Genomic DNA, 26663 nt, shown 5'->3' with positions numbered 1-26663 from the left:
TCCCCCGGGTTCCCTCCGCTCCAAGTTTTTTTCCTTCTGCATTGATCGTTCGCAGAGAAAATCTGGGGTCCAGACAGGGATGAGCCCGGAGAGGGGTAGCCCTTGAGGGCAGCCCCGGAGGCGGGTGGCGTCTGTCCCCGGCAGGCGGGGCTGAGCTGCGCCCCTCTCCGAGCACCCGGAGTGTTGCCGCCGAGCCGAGAAATCCGTTACCAGGCTGCCGTGTCCCCAAGGGCCATTCCAGGGCGGAAGAGGACGAGGAAAACCGCTGTGTTGATTCTCCCGCCCTGTGGGCAGGTCGCACTGCGGGTCAGGTTACAGACAGGTGAGTCCCGCGGTTGGGCGAGTGGCTGGCGCCAGGGCACCCAGGGCCGGCCGCGCCCCCGCAGCCCCCGGAGCTGGAACGTGTCTGATCCCGAGGAAGGGGGTGACCCTGCGGCCGTGGAGGCGGTGCCCTGCACCCCTGGGCACGTTCGAGCAGGGGCGTGGGACCGGCGGCGGGCCCTCTATCCCCCAAAGCGGGTACAGCTGTTCTTAGAACTTGGCATCTTTTTCTTACCATCTCCCCTTCCTTCTCCCCTCCCCGCCATCCCTGGTATCAAGGAATAAAGGTATAAAGGTAGATTAAAACAAAAACAAAAACCCATACAGAACAAAACCCAAACCCCAAACCTAAATTAAACCCTAAGCTATCCAGCCAAGCTCCCAGTAGGGGCGGTAAGGGGAGGTAAACCCATCTTAACTGGCTTCCTGGAAAGTATTTCCCAGCCTCAGAATTTGGGGAGCAAACGGTTGGGGGAGCAATCATGGGAGTGCACGAGGATAAGAAAATTGTTTTGAAGCTGCGTTTGCATAACTAGCACTTGGTTTCTTTTTGCAGAGTGTTTATTTAGGGGTGAGAAGGTTCGCAGGATGGAAGGGGCTTGGGGAGGAAGCAAACGGACTGGTTTTTCTTAGATTGTATTGCCCAAAATAACGTGTTCTAAAGATGCTGAATTTTAAAAAAAAAATATATTTTTTTACTGTGTTTACTGGGGGAAGGGGGAGCTGTTGTAGATGAAGGGGAACCGAAGCCCCCAAGTTCCCTCTTTACCGGATCAGAATCCCGGGCGTCTCCCCGCGGCCTCCACAACCGAGACTTCAACAAACCCAGGAATAATCCACAAGGTCCAAAGGAGCTGAGCCATTTTCTGGCTTGCTTGTCGGAGACGAATCCACGGGTGGGGGGCGGGGGGCGGGCACTAGCGGGAGGCCCCAGCTCGATGCCCCGGGAAGCGCGCGCCGGGTTTCCTTCCAGGAGATCGCCCTGAAGTGCCTGTGGTGCGGCATGGGGCAGGGGGTTCAGAGAGAAGCGTCCTTCCCTTTTTACAAAGGGGAGGGGGGAGAATCAGACGTTAAATTCTTTTGCAAACATTCATGCCTAAGGAAGGGCTGGAACAGGCAGCCCCGGCCGCCGGAACCGGTCGGACAGGTAGCGAGCTTGTTGACACCGTTATGTTGCAGGGCGCATGCTCAATCCCAAGTTTCCTGGTGCCTTTTCTATTCCACCTTATGAAACTTTTTTCCTCGGCGTGGTCTCACCCGCGATTTCAGGCAGAGGTGTCGCTGAGCCCGGAGGCTGGAAGTCTCCCGGCGTGCGGGGGAGAGGCCCGGCCGCGCGGCGGCGGTGGGGGGCGGAAGGAAGGGGCAGGCGGGGCGGGAAGGTGGGCTCCGGCCGCGGGGAGCCGGGGACCAAGCCGCCGCCGCCGCCTTTAGCGGGGAGCAACCGGGACTAGGGGCCCGCAGTCCGGGGAGAGGGCCCCCACGATGCCCAAAGTCTTCCTGGTGAAGAGGAGGAGCCTGGGGGTCTCGGTCCGCAGCTGGGATGAGCTCCCGGACGAGGAGAGGGCAGACACCTACATCCCAGGTGAGCGCTGCGCGGGGGCCGGGCCTGGGCGCCGGGTTCCTGGGGTGGGGGCAGGGGTGGCCGGGTCTCCTCTACTCCACGACCCGGGCTGGACTCCCTCCGTCCCCCATGCCCCTCCTTTGGGGGAGGGGGGAGGAAGTTACTGGGGCGCGAGAGGACCGAGAGTTAGAGGCTGGGAACCCCAGACGCCCCGCACCCCCTCCCCCCTAGTGGACGCCTTTAATTGCCCGGCGGCGGGACCGTTGGCTGCTGCGGGCAGAGGTGGCCCAGGAGGGGGACTGGGGGCCACAAAGGGGCAACCTCAAACCCACGTTCTCGTGAGGTTGCACAGGGATGGGTCAACCTCTCTGGGGCTAGGTGGCTCGAGATCGGGTCCCCCCATCAGCGTCCCAGGGAGTGGAAATTTGGCGCGCGGTGTCCCCAGCCGCGCTTGGCCCTCGAACCTCGTGGGCACGGGAACTGGGAACGAGGAGCGGACGTCCCCTCACGCCACCCAGGACTCCGAGCTTGCTCGGGAGGCCGAGTCGGGGGCTCGCCTGCCCACCCCCGCGGCGTTGCCCACTTGGCGAGGTGCCCAGGTCCGGGGAGGGGCGGCGGCGGCACCGCCCGCAGGTCAAACTGCCGCGGGCGCCCGGGCCTGACGCCGCGTGTCTGTGTGTCGGGGCGCGGCCCTCGCTCCGCAGTGGGCCTGGGCCGTCTGCTCCACGATCCCCCAGAGGACTGCCGCAGCGACGGCGGCAGTAGCACCGGCGGCGGCAGCAGCAGCGCGGGGGAGCCGGGAGGCGCAGAGAGCAGCTCGTCCCCGCGCGGCCCGGAGCGCGAAACCCCAGAGCCCGGCGACGGCGAGGGCCCGGATGGACACCTGGCGGCGAAGCAGCGCCCGGTCGCCAGGTCGAAAATCAAGGTACGGAGTCGACTCTGCCCCCGCCGCCACCTGCACCACGCCCTGGCGTCGGGCTCCCGGGGCCGGCGCCCCTCCCTGCCGCGCCCGGCCGCGCGCCCGGGCACCGGTGCACCCTGCGCGCCCGCTGCGCCGCTCCTGCACCTGCCCTTGGGCCGCGGCCAGGGCGCCTCCGCGTGTCCTCCTGCTTGCGGGCTAGCAGGCCGCTGCGCCCGGAAGACCCGCTCGCGCGGGCACAGCCCTCCCGCGTGGCCTCTGGAGCTGCCCAAAGCGCTCAGGCACAGCCTCCTTCCCCCTTTCTGGGCATAGAGCCCCTGAAGCACAACCAGGTCGTTGGAGTTCTGAGGGTGGGAAAGGAGGGACCCCAGGCCCTCCTCTGGGGCGCAGTTCCCAGCGCTGTTTGAACTCGAAGGGAGTTCCGCCCGGTTCCTTGTGTTCCGGAGACAGTTGTGGGAGCTTGGCACACAGTAGGTCTTTCACAGTAACAACTATTCCCAGTGCCAATTATGAAGTGCCCATTAGACACGAGGTCTGTGCCGGGCACTTTTAAACTGGTGTTTATCAAATCTTCTTGAATCATATTCACGGATAATCGGATTCAACTGCAAATTGCCCCATGGCCCCGCCCGCACTGGCTTGCAATGTTTGTTTCCCTCTGTTCTCGCGATTTACTCCCCACCCTGCCACCCAGCCTCTTGGAATTGTAGGCCACAGTTTATCACGACGCCCATCTGCGCTTTCCTGGGTGGAACTTCCAAGACTGCCTGCTCAAAGGTATCCGCTACCTCCAAGATTAAGTCCCATTCCACTGACTCACAGCCAGTCGGAGCCAGGGAGTGGTGTTTTTAGGAATCATATGACCCCAGCTCCTAGCCAGGTGGGCCTTAATGAGAACTTTTGCGGGCTCCAGTCCCTCGGTGTAGGTGTTAATTCTCGGGCGCTCCTGGGCGGTCCCAACGCGCCCCCTGCCCAGGCCGGGGGATGGGGAGGAAGCCCTAGAACACTGTGGATTGGGAAAACTTCCGTTACTTTTGGTGGGAGGGGTCTTCCCTCCCCCGTGCATATTCCTGGCTCCTGGGGCTTGGCTCCCGGATGGGCTGGGGTGATTTGGTTATGAATTGAGGCTAGATGCTGGAGCTGGGAATCCTTAGGAAAGACGGCTTTAAAGGATGCTGCCGACTGGGTGTGGGCATCCTGCTTGGAAAGGTTCAAAGTCAGCTGGTGGGAGGCTTTTCTGGGCCTGGTGGGGTTAAGTGGGAGGGACAGTTTGCCTGAGGCTGCTACCTCTGCCCTCCAGGAAATTCTACAAAGTGTCCCACTTGCATATTTATCAGCCGGCTGCAAGGACAATTGAAACGTTGTTTTGGGGATGGTCCTTAGCTAGTTTAAACCTCTATCCCCCAACTGCCCACGTTGCCTGGAAAGAAAGTGGCAGGGGAAAATTATCCAGTCCCTTAACCACCGTTTTAGGAGATCTCTGATGCCCTGGGCCAACAGCTCCACTGGGGCCCTGGATTAAGGGAATGCAACTGATCTTATTCCCAGGATCCTTGTCTTTGTGCTGCCCCCAGGGCTGGGAGTGGAGTGTAGTTTGCTCCTCAACCGTTAACTAAATTTCCAGGGGAATTTTTGTTTGTTTACTGAGGCCGAAGTTCAGGTTCCTTCTGTCTGCTTCCACTCAAAACTAGGAGACATCTTGGTGTCAAGATGCTCCAAGATTATAGAATTATCAGCCATGGTATGGTCCATTTTCAAATGACTGGTCAAACCTCCCTTGCCTTAGCACGTGGTGTAACTTTAGAGTTCTGTGCAAAGTACAACAAACGGTCTAAGAGGGGGAAGCCACTTGAGCAAGATGCATTTTTTTCAATAACTGGAAGGCACTCATTAAACAGTTGGTTCTTAGAACCAGAGAAGGGCAGAGAGAAGCTCCATCCATAGCATTTAGTGCCTGCTGTACGTAAGGCAGCCAGGAGATAAAGTTGTGCCACCCTTGTGTTTCAGAACCATCTGACAGTAATGGTTAGGGTTCTATGCTCTGGCTTTTGCAAGGAAATGACAATCCACTCCAGCACTCTTGCCTGGAAAATCCCATGATCGGAGGAGCCTGATAGGCCACAGTCCATGGGGTCGCAAAGAGTCGGACATGACTGAGCGACTTCACTTTCACTTTCAAACCTTCCAGGCTTCAGTTTCCTCATCTGTAAAGTGGGAATATTAATAGTAATGACATTTGCCTCATAGAGTAGTGAGGATAAATGAGTCAATCAGAAAACATGGTAGGTGCCCAGTAACTCCAGCTAGGATTCTTTGGGTTGGTGGAGAGACACAAACACTATATTAATTATTAACACTATTACAGGAAAGTGAACGCTCAACCAGAAGCACGAGGAAAGATGCAATACATTCTTAGCAGAGGGAGGTTTCTTGGTGTGGATTCGAGGGCAGTGAGAGAGTGCGAAGAGGCAGGCTTTAGGGCTGAGCCTGAAGCTTGAGTAAGAACAGGACTCAGAGCTGAAGGGAGGATGGGAAACGGGCCTGGGGTCAGGGAGAGTCAGGGTGAGGAGCTGGAAATATAGCTGGGATAGGCTGAGATGGTAAAGGGGCCAAGCCAAGAAATGTGGATGCTCCCGTGGGGACAGATGCGGGGCCGTGGGAGAAGGAAAACCTCATTTAGGTCCATCTCACCAGCTGTGCTTGGAGATATGTTATCTGTTCTGAGCCTCAGTTCCCTGATCTGTAAAATGGAGAAATAATAGAATGGGCCTCTCAAGCATTGGGGTAGACAGTGGATACAAAATGCTAAGCGATTTTCTTAGTGTATAAACTGCCCAGTGGGTAGTTAGCCAATAGTGACCTGTGGCAGATTTTGTTAACATCCAATATTTTGTTGCCCCCAGCAAGGGCAAGGGACTTACCAACTGGATTGGCTGGATTTAAGCATTATTTGGAAAAAATACACCCATCTGATGTTTGGAAGGCAACATAAGCCTCATCCCTAACTCCTTGCCTGTTGACTTCAGTCTCCCAAGACAGAATTGGAAGCTCCAACCTTATAACTTACCATCTCCTTGGCTAACCAGACTCCTCTTCTTGACTCTAGAGCCACCAAAGGCAGGAACATTCCTAGTGGGCTCATATTTCCAGCAGCTGGTACAGTAATGCCTGACTCATAGGAGGACGTAAGTCAACATGGAAGAGAAACACAGGCAGGGAAGGAGGAGTCAACAGTTCCTAGATATAAGTGACAGTGTTTGGGGAAAAACAGGAAGGAAAAAGGGGAAAATACTTGGAATGGATACTTGAAAAAGCTTAAATTAATTTAAAGGGGGAAAAGGAGAAATAGGAGAACAACGTGTGAGCTGCAGATGATGGTTAATTATGGGGCATTTAATGGGGTAAGTCTTTCCTGGTGGCTCAGATGGTAAAGAATTTGCCTGCAATGCAGGAGACCTGGGTTTGATCCCTGGGTCAGGAGAAGGAAATGGCACCCCACTCCAGTATCCTTGCCTGGAGAATTCCATGGACAGAGGAGCCTGGGGGGCTATAGTCCATGGGGTTGCAAAGAGTCGGACACGACTGAGCGACTAACACTTCCTTTCAAACTGGGATAAAGAGAGACCAGGCTGAGCTCCCAGGAGTGACTCCCAGAGCCACACTGCAGAGCTGGGCTGCCCAGGGAGCTGCTGCGGTGGCCACTATGGCTGCTATTTGCCCATCATGATTCTTCTGCTAATGCAAGGTATAAAAAAATTGCTGCATACTTGCCTCGGCTCAGTTAACTCAGGCCCGCCTGAAGTCAAATCTCCAACAATGCATGTAACTGGTGGAACCCAGGTTACATCTAAAGACCACAGCTGCAAGGGATTCTGGGAAATGTTGCGTCGCGCTTTCTAGCCTCTCCTATGCAGGATGGTCCACCTCAGAGTGGGGACAGAGGCTGAGCCTGTCCACCCACAGGATCTACTCAAGGACCCAGATGTGGTCCAGTCTCCTCATATTTTTGGGGAGAAAGATAAAGCTAGAGAGGTTGTTTTGAGTCCCTCACAGGTGCTGGTGGCAAAGCCCAACCCAAGGCTCCTTATTCTTTAGTATATTGTTCTGTCGTTGTGGTGTGTAGTTGTGTTGTTGTGCTATCACCTTAGCCACTAGTGTGACATGAGGGAACCTGAAGCAGTTTCTACCACATGACAGGAAACAAAGCACAGGGTTATCCCTCCCGCTCCCACACGTCATGCCCAGACCCATGGGCCTGTCCCTGGGAACTGTAGGCACACATTTTGCAGACTGCAAGCCCCATCAAAATGTCAGTGTGGGCACCCGCAAGTGTTTTAGCCCCTGTTTCTTCTGGATGATAAGGATATGTTCCCTTCAGCATCTCTGCATTTGGGAAGACTGCATTCTGCCATGTAGTGGAATTGTGATGCTTAAGGATGCAGGAGGGGTATTTTTATCCCAAAGAAATTGGGGAATTACACTTACCATGTTTTGAGCACTTAGACATAAGCAGATGTGTCAGTGGTAATCTTGTCCACATGGCCATGGAAGGTAGCCTACTGCAGGAAATAGGTTCATTAATTTAAGGAATTTGTCTGGTGGAAGCATCCACAGAAAATAAAGGATTTTTTTTTTTCCTTTAGAAGTTGACAGGTAAGTGACCTTAGCCAGCTTTGAAGTTGGTCAGAGGGCCAGCCCAAGTCCCCACCTCCCCGGACGCTCCTGAAGTCTTCTGTAGCTCTGATACAATGATGGGTTTGTTTCTGCTGCAGAGGACTATTTTTCAAAAGAACTAGAAGGGAATTTTGTGTGTATTTTAAAACGAAAGCCGAGATCCTGAAGAAAACAGGACCGCGTAAGAAAGCGCCAAGCTGCAGGGTTGTGGAATTAACTGTCTCTCTTCATCTTTCTGGCCGTGAGTTAATCACCAATTAGTTAATGAATCTCCAGACTGATGTCACCTCCCACCCTCCATGGTAGCTTCCCCACTTCAGTGCTGAGCCTTTCGGAGAGTTAATTTTGGATTAAGGGTGAGACTATTAAACTTTTTCAGAAGATGACACTGTATCTGGAGCAGTACCCTGTAATTGCACAAATTAATAATTTCTATATCGAAGCATGAGTATTGACACCAGACGGTAGCTTCTGGTTTTGTTGCCAATGGAGATAAGAGAGAATGTTGGTTTTTGGAACTTTTTCGATTTCAGAATTGCAGATGAAGGACTAGGGTCTAGTGACCCACACTGAAGGTTAGTTCCCTTTTTCTTCCATCAGTGAGAGGAAAACTCAAAAGACAGGTGGAGAAACAAGAGGTTTTGTTACGTTTTATTTAGGATCACAGGACGCTGGAACTTGTCAAACTCTAAGAGTTAGGATTTACTGGGCAACTAGTATTCCTTAACAATCCCAAGAGGCAAGTATCTTATTGCCCACGCTTTATGGGGGGAGGGGTGTGAAATTACCCTTAGAGAGGTTGAGTAACTTGCCTACTTCCCAGACTGTGAGTGGTAGAGCAGGATTTGAATTTAAGAAAAGAGCTCATCTAATCCCATTTGGGGCTTCCCCTGGTGTCTCAGTGGTAAAGAATACGCCTGCAGTGCAGGAGCTCCGGGAGACAGGGGTTTGATCCCTAGGTCGGGATGACCTCCTTGGAAGAGGGCATGGCAACCCACTCCAGTATTCTTGCCTGGAGAATCCCATGGACAGAGGAGCCAGGTGGGCTACGGTCCATGGGGATGCAAAGAGCTGGACACGACTGAAGCGACTTAGCACTCACGAATATGGTGGTCTTAAGAGAATGTGATACATCTATTACCATTCCAGTGATCTGCTGCTGCTTCACAGACAACCCCAGATTTAGTAGCTTGGTATAGTGTGTTATGATATCTTCTAGTTCTGTGACTTGACTGTGCTCAGCTGGGTGGGTGTTGCCTGGGGTCTCTCTTGTGGGTGCAGTCGGATGCCAGTGGGACTGGAGTCTCCTGGAGGTTGACTGGGCGGGATATCCAGGAAGGCTTACTCAGGTGGCTGGTAGTCAGTCTTATGTCGTTTTTGCTAGCTGCTTTCGTTATATGATCCTACCATCTTTTTAAATTTTGTAACAAGTCCCTATTGATGGACATGTAGGTAGTTTTCCCACCTTTTGCTATCCAGACCAAATTTCCAGGCATATGTGAAGTGTGCTCTGTGGGATAAATTTCATCTTTAGAAATTTATCCTCCAAATGTTTTTCTGCAGAATTCTTGGGGGATTTTTCCTTTTTTTTTTTTTTAAATTGATGTATAGTTGATTTACAATATTATGTTAGTTTGACAGGTACAGCAAAGACATTCTGTTATACATATATATATATATTTTTTTTTTCTGATTCTTTTCCTTTATAGGTTACTACAAGATATTGAATATAGTTCCCTGGGCTATACTGTAAATCCTTGTTGGTTATCTGTTTTATATGTAGTAGTGTGTATCTGTTAATCCCATACTCCTAATTTACCCCTCTTCCCCTCCTTCTTTCCCCTTTGGTAACTATGTTTGTTTTCTATATCTGTGAGTCTATTTCTGTTTCATAAATAAGTTCATTTGTATTATTTTTTAGATTCTACATTTAAGTGATATCATGTAGTATTTATCTTTCTCTGACTTCACTTGTATGGTCATCTCTAGGTTTGTCTGTGTTGCTACAAATGGCAATATTTCATTCTTTCTTATGGCTGACTAATAAGGCATCTCTCTTTTCTTTCTGATGAAGGAATTTTTCCTTCCCCTTTGCCATTAAAAAAATTTTTTTTGGCCGTTCAGCATGTGGGATCTGATTTTACAACCAGGAATTGAATGCGCACCCCCTGCATTGGAGTTTGGAGTCTTAACCAGTGGACCGCCAGGAAAGTCCTATGCTTTCTTTCTGACAAGTGAACTAGTTTGGCAGAAGCTGGCTTTATCAGCCATGATCTTTTGCCTTTTAATTAAGCCTACATCTTTCAAAGAGAGACTCTCTTTAGAGGCTCTGGATACAATTCATCAGTGTCTGGGGCTGGACTGCTCAGGACACATTTACAGGCAGCAGGTCGTCCTTTCTGGGGATTCTCTGGATAAGCATTTAGCGGTAACTCCGTTTTCCATATTGTGAAATAGGGGTGCGCATAAATGTGGAGAAATGGGAACCCTTCCTTCGCTGAGGCTCATGGGAGAACTTTTCCTTTTGCTCTGGGAAGACCAGGGGGAAGCTCCCTGAGAATGAGGTGCCCTCCCTCTGGAGTCCCCTCACTCCTCTTTGCTTCCCAAGGTTAGAAAAAAAGCTGTCTATATCTTGCTCAGTCAGATGGCCCGCTGGCTCTGCACCACATTCAGTGGTTACTGACCCCCTCCCCTCTGCCCTCAGCCTTTTCTTCTTTTCAAACCAAAAAGTGCCACTGATATGAGATTTCCACCCTGGACAGTATACTGTCCCACCCTGGACAGATACTTCCAGTACAGGAAGTATCTATGTTGCATGCAGAGCATTTTTAAAATAGGAATTTACTGAGAGGATTACAGTAAGTAAGAGTCCAGGTTGGAGCTGTGGTCGGCACACTCCCTGGGCACGTTGATGCGGGGCTTTCAGAAGACAGCTCTCCCTTTCTTCACGTTTCTAATCAGAATGACCAGGGTCATTTGCCTGTGTTCTATTTTATTAGCTGTGTGACCTCTCAAATGACCTTCCTGTATAGACTTGGCTTTGAGAAGCTCCAAGTACCCTTTGCCAAGATTTGGGCTATATTTAGTCTTTTTCACATCCCTTCAGTGGAGGCAGTGACCAGAATGGGGACTTGGGCACTGTGGACGAGGAGGAGACCACTACCTGTCCTGGTGATGGGAGAGCCTTGGGCACAGCGGAGTTGCCCGCAGGCTCTGTCACATCCCACCACCTCGGCGGACACAGGGCAGAGGTGGGGTATGAGGCAGGAAGGTCTTTAGACTCAAGCCCCGTGGTCCTCTTGTATCTTCCAGTGTGCCCCACCTCCCACCTCCCACCTCCCTCTGACAGTCCAGTTCATCAGGGACCCCAGGTAGAGCCCTGCCCTTCTCCGCTTCTCTGCTTCCTCGGCTCTCTTCATCAGCTGCTCTCCAGGGCTCAGGCTAGCCAGGCTGGACCCAACACAGCTCCTGTTTCCCAGCCCTCTCCTGAATCTTCTTTGCCCTTCCCCCGTCTTCTTCCTCCTCTGTGGCTGAGACACTCAGTTCCCTAGAAGCATGTTATCTTGCACCAGGACATGCCCCACCCCCACCCCCGTCTGGGGTTAGGTGCCCCTCTGAGCAGCCTCTTGCACCCTGGACTTCCTGGATGGCAGCGGCCTGTGCCTAGACCAGCCTCTTCTTGGGGACAAGCCATCCTGGTGATGGGGCACCCTCCAGCTCAGAGCACAGGCTCTATCTGCGATTAGGCACACATTAATGTCGGCTGAGACTAAGATGGAACAGTTGAGAATGAACCACTGGAGGGGGCCGATTGAAAAGCCCTGCTCTGAGGTCTTCACATTCTGCCACCTGTGAGTCATCGCCCAGAAACTCTTTCTGACCTGCATGGTGCAGGGCTGCCATCTAGGCTTGGGGTATGGGGGCTGGAACCTGCACAAACACTTGCTGAGTTCCACCAGGCATTTAGTTGAGGAAAACAGGTGAACCCTGAGGAAATGCTTCTGTGTGATGGAAGCCTCTGGAATGAGTTGGAATAAAGTGCTAAACCATCTGAAGGCCAGTCCTTCATGTCTCAAGTGTGGTCTGTGGACTGCACGGTGGTGTCTCCTGGGAGCTGGCTAGAAATTCAGACCCCAGCAGACCTCCTGAATCAGAAGTTGCATTTTAACAAGACCCCCAGAGGATTCATGTGCACACTGGGGTTTGAGAGGCTCTGGTATTAGGGATATTGGGACCAGTTTGGGCAGGCATTGCAGAGCCTGGAGAAGCTTATCTGGGAGGGAACAGGTGAGTTGGGGCTTGGTGGAAGTGGTACCTCGGGTGGATGAAAGGAGGATGTTTGAGACATGGAAGGTGTTAAGCCAGGAAAGGACCAAGTCTTCTTGTGAATGACACTTGTCTGAAACAACTTTTTCACTGACTCGATGGATGTGAGTCTGAGTGAACTCCGGGAGTTGATGATGGATAGGGAGGCCTGGCGTGCTGCGATTCATGGGGTTGCAAAGAGTTGGACACGACTGAGCGACTGCACTGAACTGAACTGATGAATAGAATTTTGGCAGAACAATTAGATCCATCTTCTAAAGGATCTAGGAAACCTTTGATGAGCATAGCAGATCTGGTGTTTTTCATCACATAGAGATTCTGTTTTCTTCCTTTGAGGCAGCAAATGCAGTTGAAAGAATGGAGTGGACCATTCAGAAAGAATGGAGTGGACCTGGGATTGGATTATGGTTTTTCTGGTAATGAAGCTGTGGGATTCTGACCAAGTCCCTTCGGAAGCCAACTGTCATTTGTTCATGATTCTGGGTCAGGAGCTGGGGCATGGTTGGGCTAGACAGTTCTCCTCTAGGCCTGTTTGTTCACCCAGCTGGTGGTAGTCCTGGGTGGGCCGGAAGGTCCAGTGGCCACTTATCCACACCTGGCACCTCACTGCTCCTCTGCCGAGCTGCTTGGGCTTCCTTACAGCATGGTGTGCTCGGGCTTCTTGGTGGCCTCTGGCTTCCAAGAGGGAGGAGGGAGAAAAGCCGCTGCTAGGTCTCTTAAGATCTGGAAGTGACAGAGGCTCTGCCAGATCCAGGGGGGTGAGGAGACAGTCCATTTTGATGGATTCAACCTCGGTGCAGGCCCAGAAGGAAGGAATTGACTATGGCTGTCTCTGGGGGCTCTGGGACGTAATCAGACCTACACTCCTCTCTTTCTCCCTTCCATCTTCAGCACTCGCTTCCCCCTCAGGGTCCAAGGTGGCAGCTGGAGCTCTAGCAAGGAGGAAGGACTAAGGCCGGGAAGGGCACCATCCTCCCCGTTCCAGAGAGTGTATCCCACTAGGCTGGTGGTCCCACCCCCACTTGCTGGGGGCGGGGCGCCGCTGGAAATATGAGCATGGATGTAGGGGGAGCTGCCCTGTTCCACCTGGCTGCCCAAAGCCTACACATGTTGGGAATTTTTAGTGGGAGGCGGGGCAGCCCAAGCCAGGGCCAACCCCTCCCCTCCCCTCGCCCCCCCACTCTGCACTGGATCTCACGCCCCTCTCTGCCCCAGTTCACCACAGGCACCTGCGGCGATGCGGCCCTGCATAGCTGCGACCTGTGCGGCAAGGCCTTCCGTCTGCAGCGCATGCTCAACCGGCACCTCAAGTGCCACAGCCAGGTGAAGAGGCACCTGTGCAGCTTCTGCGGAAAGGGCTTCAACGACACCTTCGACCTCAAGCGGCATGTGCGCACGCACACAGGTGAGGGGCGCGGCGTGAGCTCCTGCGTCAAGAAGGAGGGAGCCCTGAGCAGAACCGTGTTTCTGGAAGGATAGCGGAGCGGGGGTGAGGGGAGCTGAGGGAGGGCCATTTGGAGCCAGGCCGCCTGCAGCAGTGCCCCCTGGGGCCCGCGACCACCCACCCCCGCCCCTTCCCCCCCCCCCCCCCCCGTCCCCGCCGCAGACTGGTCTCGTCCCCAGTGAGATGCGGTTGAAGGCAGGTCACTGGTTGGAAGTGCCCTGGGATGCCCACTCGGAGCATCTGGACGTCAGGTGCAGCCATTGGGCCAGGCTGACGCTGGAACGCGGTTCCTGTGGTCCCTCTGCAGATATTTTGTGCTTCTCTCTCGGGAAGTGATCCTGTCTCAAAATAGCATCACGTTGGTTCCTCCTAGGAGCTCAGAAAAAGAAAACACTCAGCAGACTTAGCACACTCCAAGCCTTCTGCAGGGGTTGGGAGGAAGGGTCCGGTGTGGCAGGTCAGGCTGGCGGGCCTGCCCTCCACAGCCTTCCTCAGCGCCCCCTTCTTGTGCAGCGGGTCTGTGTCCCCACCATCTCCTTCCACAGACAGCCCTAGGGGGTACTTGCTCACCGGTCTGCCAGCACCTCTGATTGCTGGTAGCCTCCGTAGTTTTGTGTAGGAGATATCTGGTCTGCAGGCTTCTTGAGGACCACACCTTTGCCAGAGAGATCCCTTGAGAATTCTAAGATGTCATTTCCCAGCTTAAAAAAAAAATCTCCAACTCTGGGCAGGATGAAATTCAAAGTCTCCATCTTGTTGGGTTCCATATAAAGCCCCTCTCGGTCTGGCTCCCATCTTCAAATCTGCTTCCTGTCCCAGCCCCTCGGAACCCTCACGCACCCCACTGGGCTCCATCCTTTCATCCCATCCTGACCAGTCAGTCTTATGCGGGTCCCTCTCTCTCTCCCTACAGTCCTTAGAATTTGTCATAGTCCTGCTGATCCCTCAGGCCCTTTCAGGGTTCAGGGTTTCCGCCCCCCCTGGCATTTTGGGGGTGGGGAAATGTCCACTCCTCTCTCTCAGTGGGGCTCCCAGCTCCCCAAGCCCCACACAGGGCCCTTCTCAGATCCTTGCTATTGAGATTTCCTTTATAGACTCTGTCACACATTTTGTTCTTAGGGTACTAGCTGTGAGCGCCTTCCTGGCCTCAGAAGGGTGTCCTTCACCCCAAAGAGTGGTCTGGCATGCTAAAAGTTTTTCTTTTTTCCTTTAAAAAAACTTTGCTAAAGTGAAATTTTCATTTAAAATTTCATTTAAAAGTAACAGTGCATCCAGAAGAGCACACATGTCATAAGAGCACAGTTTGAGAATGTAGGAGTTTCTACAGAGTGAACACACCCATCTAACCAGCTGGAGTATTGACAGACCCTGTGAGTCACTGCCCTGCCCCGAACCCCCTCTGGTCACTGTCAGTTTACCCCCGAGAGGCACTGTTAGCCTGACTTCTGGCAGCAGCACTGACTGTTGTCTGGCTTTGAATGTGATGAAAGTGGAATCAGTAGAGGATACTCTCTGGGGTCTAGCTTTAATACTTTCATTTCAGTCCTGAACATGAGAGAACCTGTAAAAGTTTCACCTCTGTGTGGCCTGCCTTGGGTTGAGGCAGGAAGAATGCTTAGGGAGTGGCCGGTGGTAGGATAATTGTGGAGGGTCCTAAATAGGGTGAAGGGTCCTATAGGTGGTGGGAGTCCGGTGTAATTGTGGAGGGTTCTAAATAGGGTGAAGGGTCCTGTAGGTGGTAGATGGTCCTATGAAAGTTGGAGGGGTTCTGTGGTTGATGGGGCAGCCCCAGCTATCAATGGACCCAACAAGTAGCTACAAAGCTGGTGTAACAGGCAACTAACCCAAGAGGTTAAGAAACTGGGGACCGGTTGCCCAGTCATTTGTCGTTGGTTGTCCTGGAGAGTTCCTCAGCTTTGCATCTTTTTCTGAAGATGTCGTAGAAGGCATGGCCTATTTCTTCTGCAGCTCCTTGCCTGGTGGGTTCTCTGGCCGCTCCCTGATCCTGGGGCCTGGCCTTTAAGACAAAGTGAAGGGGGCTCGGGGAGCACTGTGGGCTGCCGGTACGGTCAGTTGGAGTAAACATGGAGCTGCCTCATCTGTGACTGAGTTAATTCTCCGTTAGTAGAAATATGAGGGACTGACCACTCTCAGGGAAGAGTTTGCAAGTTGAATCAGTCACACAGTGGTTAAGAAATCCAGATCTGAGCTAGCTGTCTGTGCAGGCTTGTCCAAATTACTTTTTCTTTTTTGCTTTGGTTTGTCCATCTCTAAAGTGGGCATGGGGTTTAAATACCTATCACCTAAGTGAGGGCTGTGAGATTTCAGGGCAATAATGGTGTATAAAGTGCTTCGCGCTCTGTAAGCGCTTAGTAAATATGAGCTATTAGAGGTGGTAAACGTTGAAATAGTTGGCAGAGTTTTCCTGAGGCCTGAAGACTCACCTCTGTGCTTCCAGAGACCTCAGCCCACATAGGGAGAAAGAACCCAAACCCTGGACTCCCCAAGAAAGCCAGACAGAAGAGAAAGTGGCATCAGGGAGGCTTCTCGGAGGAGGTGTCCTCTTGGTTGAGCCCTGAAAGAGGAGCAAGAAAGACCTCTAGTGACTACTAAAGGAGAGGCCGAAAATCTCTGGGATCCCACAGGCTAGGTGGTACAGCCCTCCCACCAAAAAAAATGATGAACTATAAAACTACCAAGTGACTTGAATTTTTTTTTTTGCTGCACCATGCAGCATGTGGGATCTTAGTTCCCTGACCAGGGATTGAACCCTCACCCCCTGCAGTGGAAGAACAGAATCATAACCACAGGACCTCTGGGAAAGTCCAAGTGATTTGCATTTGAGTCTCTATTGGACAGTTCTTAGATCATTGAATCTATAGATAATGATTTTAATATTTTTAATCATAATTTTAACTCTTAAAGTGACTCCTCCTTAAGCTTCTTAAGGGGCCCAGAGCCAGTTCTAGACCTCTGGTCTTCTGATGCTCAGCCATGTCCAACTCTTTGTGACCCCATAGACTGTAGCCCGCCAGGCTCCTCTGTCCATGGGATTTCCCAGTTAAGAATACTGAAGTGGGTTGCTATTTCTGCCTCCAGATCTTCCTGACCCAGGGATCAAACACACATCTCCTGCATTGCAGGTAGATTCTTTATGGTGGTTAACAAAAAGTATTAAGGAAATGTCTTGAACCTGTTTTCCCTGCTCTGGTTTATTTTCTGATGGAGACTTGCCCCCAGGTAATGATGAACCAGAGAGAGGAGTCAAGGGCTTGTTGACAAATTAACTGCTGGCAGATCAACAAAAGGCCACCAGCTGCGGTGAGGCTGCTGAACAGGAGCTGGAGGGACAGACCTGGCCTCCTGGCTCTAGAGGCCTGCCCTGTAAGCTCTGAGCTCTACGCCAAAGGGATAATCGGTAAGAAGAGCAAAGTCTTGGGGGTCTTCTGACCTTGTAGCTCGTGTGAACCACCTCACTAGCTCCAAAGAGCTCACCAGAATTCTGTGAACTTGGCTTTGCCTTTGATTGAGACGCAGATGCTGGATTTTTGCTCTGGATAGTGACAGGTAAATGTTGTATTTGGACCAGAAGCAAAGATGTGGACTCTGTTTTCCCAAGTACAGTAGCTAGTTCAATGAAGGTTACGATTGCTCCCAGTCCAGTTGGGCCAGTCCATGATTAATGTAAAAACTTACCTAAGATCTCTGGACCCTTGTTTTGAGAATTGGAGAGACAGTGTTGAGAGGTGGTCAGAGCTAGGTGCGGCCCAAAAAGCAGGATGAATCCCCTCCCCCTCATCTCTTCCTCCACTCTGCAGCCCCGGAGAGAACAGAGCATCTAAGGAAAGACTCAGAACAGGAGGAAACATCTTGGAAAAGACCCAGGGAAACCGGAGCCTGGAAATGTCTGACCTTAATATCCAAGTAGATGAAAGAAAAGATTAGACTTCTCTTTTGGATATGACTTCACCAAAGAAAGAGTAGATCGGGGGTGTACTAGTGAGATGGAGGGTTGGGAGGAGTAGCCACATGACATCTGACTCCAGGTTGAAAGAAACTGGAATAGAAAGAAGCAGCTCTGTTACCATCTTGTGAAAATATATTGGCAAACGAGTGGCTATTTTCAATCCAGATGGTTTTAGGTTGGGTTCCCTACAAGCAGTTTCTGAGATGGTGATCCTTTTTCTTTTTTTTTTAAATAATTACTTTTATTTTTAGTTATTTGGCTGCGCCCGGTCTTAGTTGTGGCACGCGGGATCTTTAGTTCTCTGACCAATTGAACCCGGGCCCCCAGCATTGGGAGCGCATAGTCTCAGCCACTGGATGACCAGAGAAGTCCCTGAGATGGTGATTCTTATAAACCAATGTATTGAAGGGTGGCTCTTGGGAAAAGCCTGCGAGGCAGCGGGGAGCTGCACAGTGTAGCAGGGATGTGGCCTTAGCCTGATCCCACCGGGGTCTTGGGTGGGACTGGCTCTATAGGCCTGTCCTGCCCCAGGCAAGTGGGGGCCCACTCAAGGGGGTCCAGTTGGGGAACCAAGAACACTCACTGCACACAAAATAGAGGGATTTGCTCTGTTTGAGAGGAGGTGACAGGGTCACTGAGGCCAGCATCATGTCAAAATGAGACAGTGGATGGAGGGGGGGAGCGTGGGGGAGAGCTTTCAAGAAAGGAATGTATATTCAGTTCACAGCCCATGAAAAATGTCATGGGTCTGTTTTTAGAGAATATTCTTTTGGCTTTGTTTAAATCTTTTAGGTTGAACCAGCTGGCCATCCATGGAAGGAGATGGTTTGGTTTTTCGGTCGGGGGAGATCTATCATTTAGAGTAGAATGTAGCAACCAGCATGGGCCAGACTCGGTACTCACCGTCTCTGCCCTCGATGCCTGGGGACCCTGAGCACCGCTGGCGCCAGGGGGCGAGAGGAAACGCCGAGTCACGTCTGCGGAGGTGTCAGGTGTGTGGTCTGGGTGTTGTTCGTCACTGGGACCAGATGTGCCAGGCTCATCAGACAAATATGGCTTTAATTGAAAGCATTTTATTTTCCTTATTTGTACAAGTGACTACTTTTGTGTGAAAAACTTCAGTCAACATAGAAGCTATAAAGGAGAAAGCATAGCTGCTGCAACCAGCTGAAAAGGGCACACGTGTCTGGGGTCACCCGCTCAGTTAGTGGGAGGCTCCAGAGCTCGTAACCCATGTTGGTTATACCTTTACAACTCTGGCTAGAATAAAAGAGTCAGTTCGAGGTGCTTGTCTTTCCTGTGGAAGCTTCTGAGTTCCATGGGGGGAGACTGAGGAATTCAGGTTGGAGGTCACTTGCGGGAATGGGGGATGCTGTTGACCAGAGCAGTTGTGTCTGCCCTGCCCCGACCGCCACCCCAGCCCCCAAGGGGCCCTCTGGCCTTATCTTCCATCTGGGCCACATTGAGAAAAAAAGGCCAACAAATCCCGTCTTGATTGAAGAGGAGGAAACGATGGTGTTGTTTGTTTGGAGGCGAAAGGAAAGGAGTGGAGAGATTGGATTGGGAGAAGCACAGGCTGGGAGAGGCTTGAGTGGGGTGCTTGGGGGAACAATAGAGTTACCTCCACCCCTCCCAGCCCAGGGAGCTGAGGAGCAGAACACAGACTCCTTCACTCAACAAGCTCTCCCCTCTTTGATTTTCACTTACTTTTTAGCTACAAAAAATCATATGAAAGGGAAAGAATGAAAGAAAGAAAAAAAAAAAGAAGCCTCCTCTCCACACCAAGCCCTATTTCCACTCTTGAAAGCAAAGTGAAGTCGCTCAGTCATGTCCGACCCCATGGACCGTAGTCTGCCGCACTCCTCTGTCCGTGGGATTCCCCAGGCAAGAATACTGGAGTGGGTTGCCATTTCCTCCTCCAGGGGATCTTCCCAACCCAGGGATCGAACCCAGGTCTCCCACACTGCAGGCAGACTCCTGACCATCTTGAGCCACCAGGGAAGCCCCTCCTGAAAGCAAACTACCATTTAATTTTTTCCCCCAGAAACTTTTAGTACACACTGCGTTTTCATGTACTATCTCTCTGGGAGACTGTTTCCTACCTGCATTGGTGGAGGTGTCTCACTCTGTTGAATGGGTGTCAGAGCGTTTCTTATTGTGAGATGATGATGTAATTTCAAATATGGAGGCACCGTCATTTTTTTTTTTCTTGCTCCAGTTTTAACATTGTCTTTCATTTTCAGGGTTTTTTTTCCTTTCCTCCCTTCCCTATTTCTTTTGTTTCTCACCCTCTCTTCTAATTTTAGAGAACACAATCACAAATCTTATATATCCTTTGCCTACTTGTGTTAGTCTTCCTGCAAATAATCTCCCTGAAGCTGGCTGAAGGGTAGACCGCTTCTGATGTTTATTTATGGGCGTGGTCACATTGCCTCTTGCGGATGTTGCCCTAAATGTCCACTCCCACGAGGAGGCCTGCAGAGAGCTTTTCGAGGAAGCCCACTTTTGAATAAAGTTCAGTAAAGGAGATTTAGATACAGTAAGCAGAACAAAAACAGATATTGCTAGTAACAAAGACTTTTCTTTGGGGATATGTGAGATGAAGCTTGATTTGGCAGTAGAAATAGAACATTTGAAAAGAAGGAACCCTTTGTGATATCCCACACACAGTATTTTCTGGACCAGGTGATACAGGCCCACAGCACAGCACTGAACGTGGTTGGGGAAGGAAGTCTGTTCCTGCCTCTCTCCACCAGCTGCCTAGGGACCACATTTTATTATTATATATATATTGCCATGCCACGTGGCATACAGGATCTTTGTTCCCCAGCTAGGGATCGAACCCAAGCCCCATGCAGTGGAAACATGGAGTCCTAACCACTGCCAGCGAAGTCCCTAGGGACCACATTTTAAAATGTTATCCTTTTTTAAAAATTTTGATTTTTTATAACTGTTTCAATGCTTTCTAAAAAATTTCATCACATGTCTGTTCCATAATGCTTTTTAACAAATGCGTTTTTTTTTTTTTTCAGTCACTAACATGCTTTTATTTTTGTCATTGACAAATGATACTGTGATTGAATCATTGCTTTGGCTCCTTAAATATCACTTAGGTGTACATTAAAAATATATGTTTACATTTAAGAAATGTAACACATTAAAGAAGTCCTCTGTAAATATTGTTGTTGTTTTATCACTAAGTCGTGTCTGACTCTTTTGTGAGTAGGAAATTGCAATCCACTCCAGTATTCTTGCCTGGAAAATCCCACGGACAGAGGAGCCTGGCAGGCTACAGTCCATGGGGTCCCAAAAAAGACATGACTTACCAACTGAACAACAAGAAATTCTAGAGTGTCTTTGCGTTCTTTTGACCTGGATTGTAGGCACTTGAGACTGCGTCCCGTTGAGTTTTTACTGTGTGCTGGATCCTTGGCCCATGAGATCTCAGTTACTCCTCAGAGCAGCCTTACGAGGGGGTATTAATTATTGTCCCCATTTTACAGGTGAGGAAACTGAGGCATGGACTGGGTTGATGAGTGGCTGATGGGTAATGCCTGGGTTTCCAGTGGCCCTGGACTCTGTTACTGTCTAGGTGTCGGGGATGGTGTCTCTCAGTTCTGGAACCCCACTCCCAGCACAGACACGATTAGCCATTGTTCAAGAGCACTCGTGTCCAAGACAGGGAGACCCTGACATTGGTCTCCCTCACCTGGGCTCCTTCCTGGCCATCTTCTTTGCCGACCTCTGAGTCTGTAGGGGAAAGGAGGACTCCAGGAGGCAGGAACTTGTTCCCAGGCCCAGAGTCACCGAGAGGCAACTGCTATGTGACAGGGTCTGCTTGCTCCAGTGAGTGAGGGGTGAATGTGGTCATGGGGTGGGGGGAGCAGGTTTGCAGAAGGCAGGATTAACTGCAGTAACAAGGTGTGGGGGCCTTCAGTCTCCCCCTCCCCGCCTCTGTCATCCACACAACGCAGGGTTCCGATACCCTCTCGCCCTTGCCATCCACTCTGCACTGGGTGTGGCGCCCGTACGATTCAGCTGAGCAGCTGGATGAGAGAGGAAGGAGACATGACTCTGCCTGTGGACTTGTCCGAGGGGAAGGGCTCGGGACAAGCAGTGCAGCCCCGTCCACCCCCCTTCTCAGGCCACCATGGGGTGGGACCCTCCGGGAGCAGGGTGGGAAAAGCACCCACTTCCAGAATCCAGGAGTCATTGCTCCAGGTTAAAGCTGGTGGAAGTGTGCTGGTTTCCCCACCGGCTGAGTTTGGATGTTTTAAAATAGTCGTGGGCTGTTTCCGATCCCTCCTGAAAGGAGCAGCTGGTCTCTCGGTGAATTTGTCTTGATGAGCTTCAGGTTTGAAATCAGGGTGATTCTTGATTAGCCAGAGGTGGTAGAAGCCAGCTGCCATGTGGGCCCAGAGGCCTGGGTAGCACAAAGCCCCTTGTGGCCCAAACATGCAACCTACATGGTATATTCCTTTGGGGCAGGTCTCCTTATAGCCCCTACGTTTGTAGAAAACTGGCCCCCAAGATGTGACTGACCTCTCCTTTCCTGCGCCAGTAGGGCTCATTCATTCATTCATTGAAAGATGATTGACAGTGACAGTGTCTGTTGCTCAGTTGTGTCTGACTCTTAGCGACCCCATACTGTAGCCTGCCAGGCTCCACTGTCCATGGGATTCTCCAGGCAAGAATACAGGAGTGCGTTGCCGTTTCCTCCTCCAGGGGATCTTCCTTTCTTTTCCTGGGCCAGGAGGGTTCATTCATTCTTTCAAAAGTGATTTACTGAGCACCTATTATATGCCAAGTGCTGAGCATTATAATGAAGTTTCTTTTGGCAGTTTTTCTGGAACCAGCAGAATATAATACAGGCCTGCCTTCTGCTTGGCTGGGCTGGAGGAACACCCCACCACAACACTGAGCTGATAGGACTTTTTTCACACTGAGTGTAGAGGCAATGATGGAGGCTTCTGGATGTGGAAGAATAGTGGAAGCCATTCAATTTGTTCAGGTGGTTGAGTGAGGGTGAGGAGTGTTTTTTGTTTTTTTTTTTTTCCATTTTGACTTCCTTTATCATCTGTGTAACTTCATAAACAGGTATAGCTCTCCAGGAAGCACCAGTAAGGAACTGGGGACTTGGAACCTTGGGGAAAAGACTGGGGTGCATGTCTGCCTCAGACACCCCAAGCGCTGTCCTATGGCTTCATCTGGCATCGCTTCAGACCTCAGCATAAGTAGCCTCAGCATCGCCTGGGAACCAGCTAGAAAATACAGGTTCTTGGCCCCAGAACCAGGATTGCCAGTGAGGGTGGGGAGCCCAGAATCTGTGTTTTGACAAGCCCTCTATCTCGGTGATTCTGTTTTGGACTCAGATCTGAGAACCACTGCTTTCGCTTGAATCAGGAGGTCTAGGGTGGGGGCTCGAGGCTCTGCACTTCCAACAAGCTCTTAGGTGGTGTGATGTGGGGTGGACCACACCTTAGTACCAGGTTGCACAAGGCAGCGTGATGTGCCGCGAGAGTGTGGGCTGCAGCAGTGCTTCCTTAATCTCTATAGTCTTTAAAAGATGGGCTTTGGGTGCAGCTGAACAACAAAACACTGTGGTGCTGCTAAAAAGGGATGGAGTCAGGCTGTAAACACTACCATGGTAAACTCTCCAGGACTGTTTACTTATTTTTATTTTTTATTGAAGTATAGTTGTTTTATAACGTTGTATTAATTTCTGTTGTATAGCAAAGTGACTTAGTTATACATATATGTTCTTTTTTTTGGCTTCCCTGGTGGCTCAGATGGTAAAGAATCTGCCGGCAATGCAGGAGTCCTGGGTTCGATCCCTGGGTTGGGAAGATCCCCTGGGGAAGGAAATGGCAACCTACTCCAGTATTCTTGCCTAGAGAATCCCATGGACAGAGGAGCCTAGTGGGCTACAGTCCGTGGGGTTGCAAAGAGTCAGATACAACTGAGTGACTTTATATGTTCTTTTTAGATTCCACATATAAGTGATATCATATGATATTTGTCTTTGTCTGACTTATTTCACTTACTGTGAACATCTCTACTTGCATCCTTGTTGCTGCAAATGACATCCATTATTTCATTCTTTCTACCAGCTGAGTAGTATTCCGTTGTATATCTGCACCATATCTTTAGCCATTCATCTGTTGATGGACATTTAGGTTGCTTCCATATCTTGACAATTGTAAATAGTGCTGCTGTGAACATTGGTGTGCATACATTTTTCTGAATTATAGTTTTGTCTGAATATATGCCCGGGGGTGGGATTGCTGGGTCACATGGTAACTCTATTCTAGGTTTTTGAGGAACCTCCATACTGTTCTCCATAGTGGCTGCACCAATTTACATCCCCACTGTTAGTGTAGAAGGGTTCCCTTTTCTCCACACCCTCTGTAGCATTTATTTGTTGACTTTTTAATGATTGCCATTCTGGCTGGTACCCTAGGAATATTGTTAAGCAAAAAAAGTAGATTTTTGAAGATATCTTTTAATAGTTTGCTTCCATTAAAGCTAGGATAGTAAAATTGTAATAAATTTCATTGTTGTATAAGTCAAATAAGCACTTTAGAGTGTGAATTTTAATTTTCACTATTTTTTCAGCAACTCAAACAACTTTTGCTTTTTTTGGCTGCACCATGGGGCATGTAGGATCCTAGTTCCCCTACCTGAGATCAAACCCATGTCCCCTGTGGTGGAAGTGCAAGTCCTAACCACTGTACCAACCAGGAAGTCCTTGAAAATACTTATCTTGATTGATGGTTTTGCATACTCTTAAATTTTGAGCCTAAAGCTTTGGGGATTCCTGTGGGAAGTGGTCCTCCTGGCCACCAGGCCCTGAGATGGTCTAACTACTCACAGCCTCCTCTCTGCTCCATGGACCTCTCTGGACTTCTAGAAGCTCCATCTCACCCAGTGGGGTACACGTGGGGGCATGGGGGTGACTGTCATTTGATTGCTGAGCTTCTTGCTCTTTATGGTACCTGTGGCTTCTCCAGCCAGGAGGCAGGCCCCACTGATAGTAGACCAGATTTGAAGTCAGCATGAGATCTAGGTTGGAGATGCTTTCCTGACTGTAGCTAATGCCATCAGTGCCCTGCCCCTGCCCCTGTCCCTTGTCACTTCTGAGCATATCTGTCCACGTCGAAGCTGACCACTATGGGTGTTCTTGCTGGAGGCCCCCCACCCCCACCTCCGGGCAGGCGGGACCTGCTGGGGAGAGGGAGCCCCACCCACCAAGGGCACTCTCCAGGGTGCTGCCTGAGCAGAGGGACAAAGACCCCAGCTCCCAAGGGGCAGGGTGACTCGGAGGTGTGTGTTCTCCTCTGTCACCTACCTTGCTTGACCAGTTGAACTCTGGTTGCCCACTGACTGGATGACCTCCCCCTCAACCACCACCTTGTCATCTTCTCCCTGCTCTGAAGGTGGGAAGTCACCTCACACTGTTCCTGGGGTCTCCCTTCCTGGAGGCACCTTCCAAATACATCCTTTTCCAGGAAAACCCAGACTAAAATAAAAAGCACGGTTTACTCTGCCCACTCTGAAACCCAAACATTAAGGCAGGCAAGTGAGAAGATTAGAGTACCTCCTCTTAAAGCCAGGTGGTAGTTTTGCTGTTTGCATCTGTTTTTATCATGTTTGCTCTGTGGACAGTTTGTCTCCTGCCTTAACCATTTTCCTCATATTCTTCATCCTTGGTTATGGTGATTCTTTTTTTCTCCCTATTCCCCCAACCCGGGAGCCCCTGACAAGTGTGTTTCTCTTGTTTCTCGGGGGAGTTGGACTTTACTGCATCTAAGTGATGCCACACGCTATCTGTCTTCCGCTGTATGGCTCATCTCACTGAATATAATGTCCTCAAGTGCATCCGCATTGTTGCAAATGGCAGGATCTCCTCCTCTGTCCTGGCTGAATGAGTCTCCGTTGCAGATACGTGCCTCATCTCCTTTATCCATTCATTTGCTGAGGGGCACTTAGGCTGTTTCCATGTCTTGGCTGTTGTGAATAACGCTACGGTGAACATGGGTGCGGAGATAGCTTCCTGAGATCCTGTTTTCACTTTCTTTGGATAAATATGGATAGTGGGATTCCTGGATCATATGGAAGGTCTGTCTTTACGTTTTCAAGGAACCTCCAGCCTGTTCTCCACAATGGCTGCACCAATCTACATTCCCACCAACAGTGCATGAGGGTACCCTTTTCTCCACACGTTCTCCAGCATTTGTAACCTCTTGTCCTGTTGATAATAGAAATTCTGACAGGTGTGAGGTGATTTCTCCTACCTTGTTCAATTGCCGACTCATGTCTGACTCTTTGTGACCCCATGGACTGCAGCATGCCAGCCTCCTCTGTCCTCCACTATCTCCTAGAGTTTGCTTAAACTCATATCCTTTGAGTTGGTGATGCTATCTAACCATCTCATCCTCTGCTACCCTCTTCTCCTTTTGCCTTCAATTTTTCCCAGCATCAGGGTCTTTTCCAATGAGTTGGCTCTCCTACCTGTGTGGTGGCAATTTGTACTTTTCTGATGATTGGTGTTGCTGGGCATCTTCCCTTGTGTCTCTGAGCCCTTTGTATGTCTTCTTTGGAAAAATGCCTATTCAGTTCCTTTGCATGTTTTTTGAATCGGATCATTTGGGGGGCTTTTTGCCATTGGGTTGTATGGGATGACTTTTAATGGCCTCATAGGTGGGAGGCTCTGGCTTGGCCTTGACCCACTGGTTCTGTGTCTGCCCCTCGCCCCTGCAGGCATTCGCCCCTACAAGTGTGACGTCTGCCACAAAGCCTTCACCCAGCGCTGCTCCTTGGAGTCCCACCTGAAGAAGATCCATGGGGTGCAGCAGCAGTACGCCTATAAGCAGCGCCGGGATAAGCTATACGTCTGCGAGGACTGCGGCTACACGGGCCCCACCCAGGAGGACCTGTACCTGCACGTGAACGGTGCCCACCCCGGCAGTGCGTTCCTCAAAAAGACATCCAAGAAACTGGCAGCTCTCTTGCAAAACAAGATGACATCCTCGCTCCAGGGAAACACCAACCTGAGCGAGGAGGAGGAGAAGTAGGAGAGGGGCGTGGATGCCAACTCTGCCACGTGTCCACGGATTCCTGGTCTTGTAGGTCCCCTGCCCCACATGCTTTTCCAGAGTCCAAGTGGTCCGTTCATTTCTCTGTCCTGGGGGCCTCAATGGGGGCTCCGTGCCAATACTGTCATTGATAACAGTGGCATTAGGCCCCTGCTGGAACTGGCTGCTGGGCCCTCAGGAACGCTATCACACTAATGGAAGCTTGTGGAGGGCTGTGATCACCGTCTGGGTCTAGTTTTTGTTTTTGTTTTGTTTTTAGGATTTTCACACATGGAGGCAGGGGTGTTCTGAGAGAAACACCCTTGGAGAGATTGATATGGTGCCTTGAAATAAAAGTACTTCCACTTGAAATGCTA

The 26663-nt window shown here is 50.8% G+C and overlaps 1 protein-coding gene across 1 annotated transcript; it reads left to right on the top strand.

The window, feature by feature from the left end:
• The first annotated feature begins 1803 nt into the window (after positions 1-1803).
• OVOL2 (ovo like zinc finger 2) lies at positions 1804-26286 on the top strand. Its single transcript, XM_052650815.1, has 4 exons — positions 1804-1903; positions 2587-2807; positions 13017-13206; positions 25973-26286. The coding sequence occupies exons 1-4, from the start codon at positions 1804-1806 to the stop codon at positions 26284-26286; spliced, it is 825 nt and encodes a 274-aa protein (XP_052506775.1).
• Positions 26287-26663: the final 377 nt, after the last annotated feature.

Source organism: Budorcas taxicolor, chromosome 13, assembly GCF_023091745.1.
Source record: "Budorcas taxicolor isolate Tak-1 chromosome 13, Takin1.1, whole genome shotgun sequence".
In the NCBI taxonomy this organism is placed as follows: domain Eukaryota; kingdom Metazoa; phylum Chordata; class Mammalia; order Artiodactyla; family Bovidae; genus Budorcas; species Budorcas taxicolor.
Note: the sequence above shows the minus strand (reverse complement) of the source record. Positions and strands in the feature narration are given on the sequence as shown.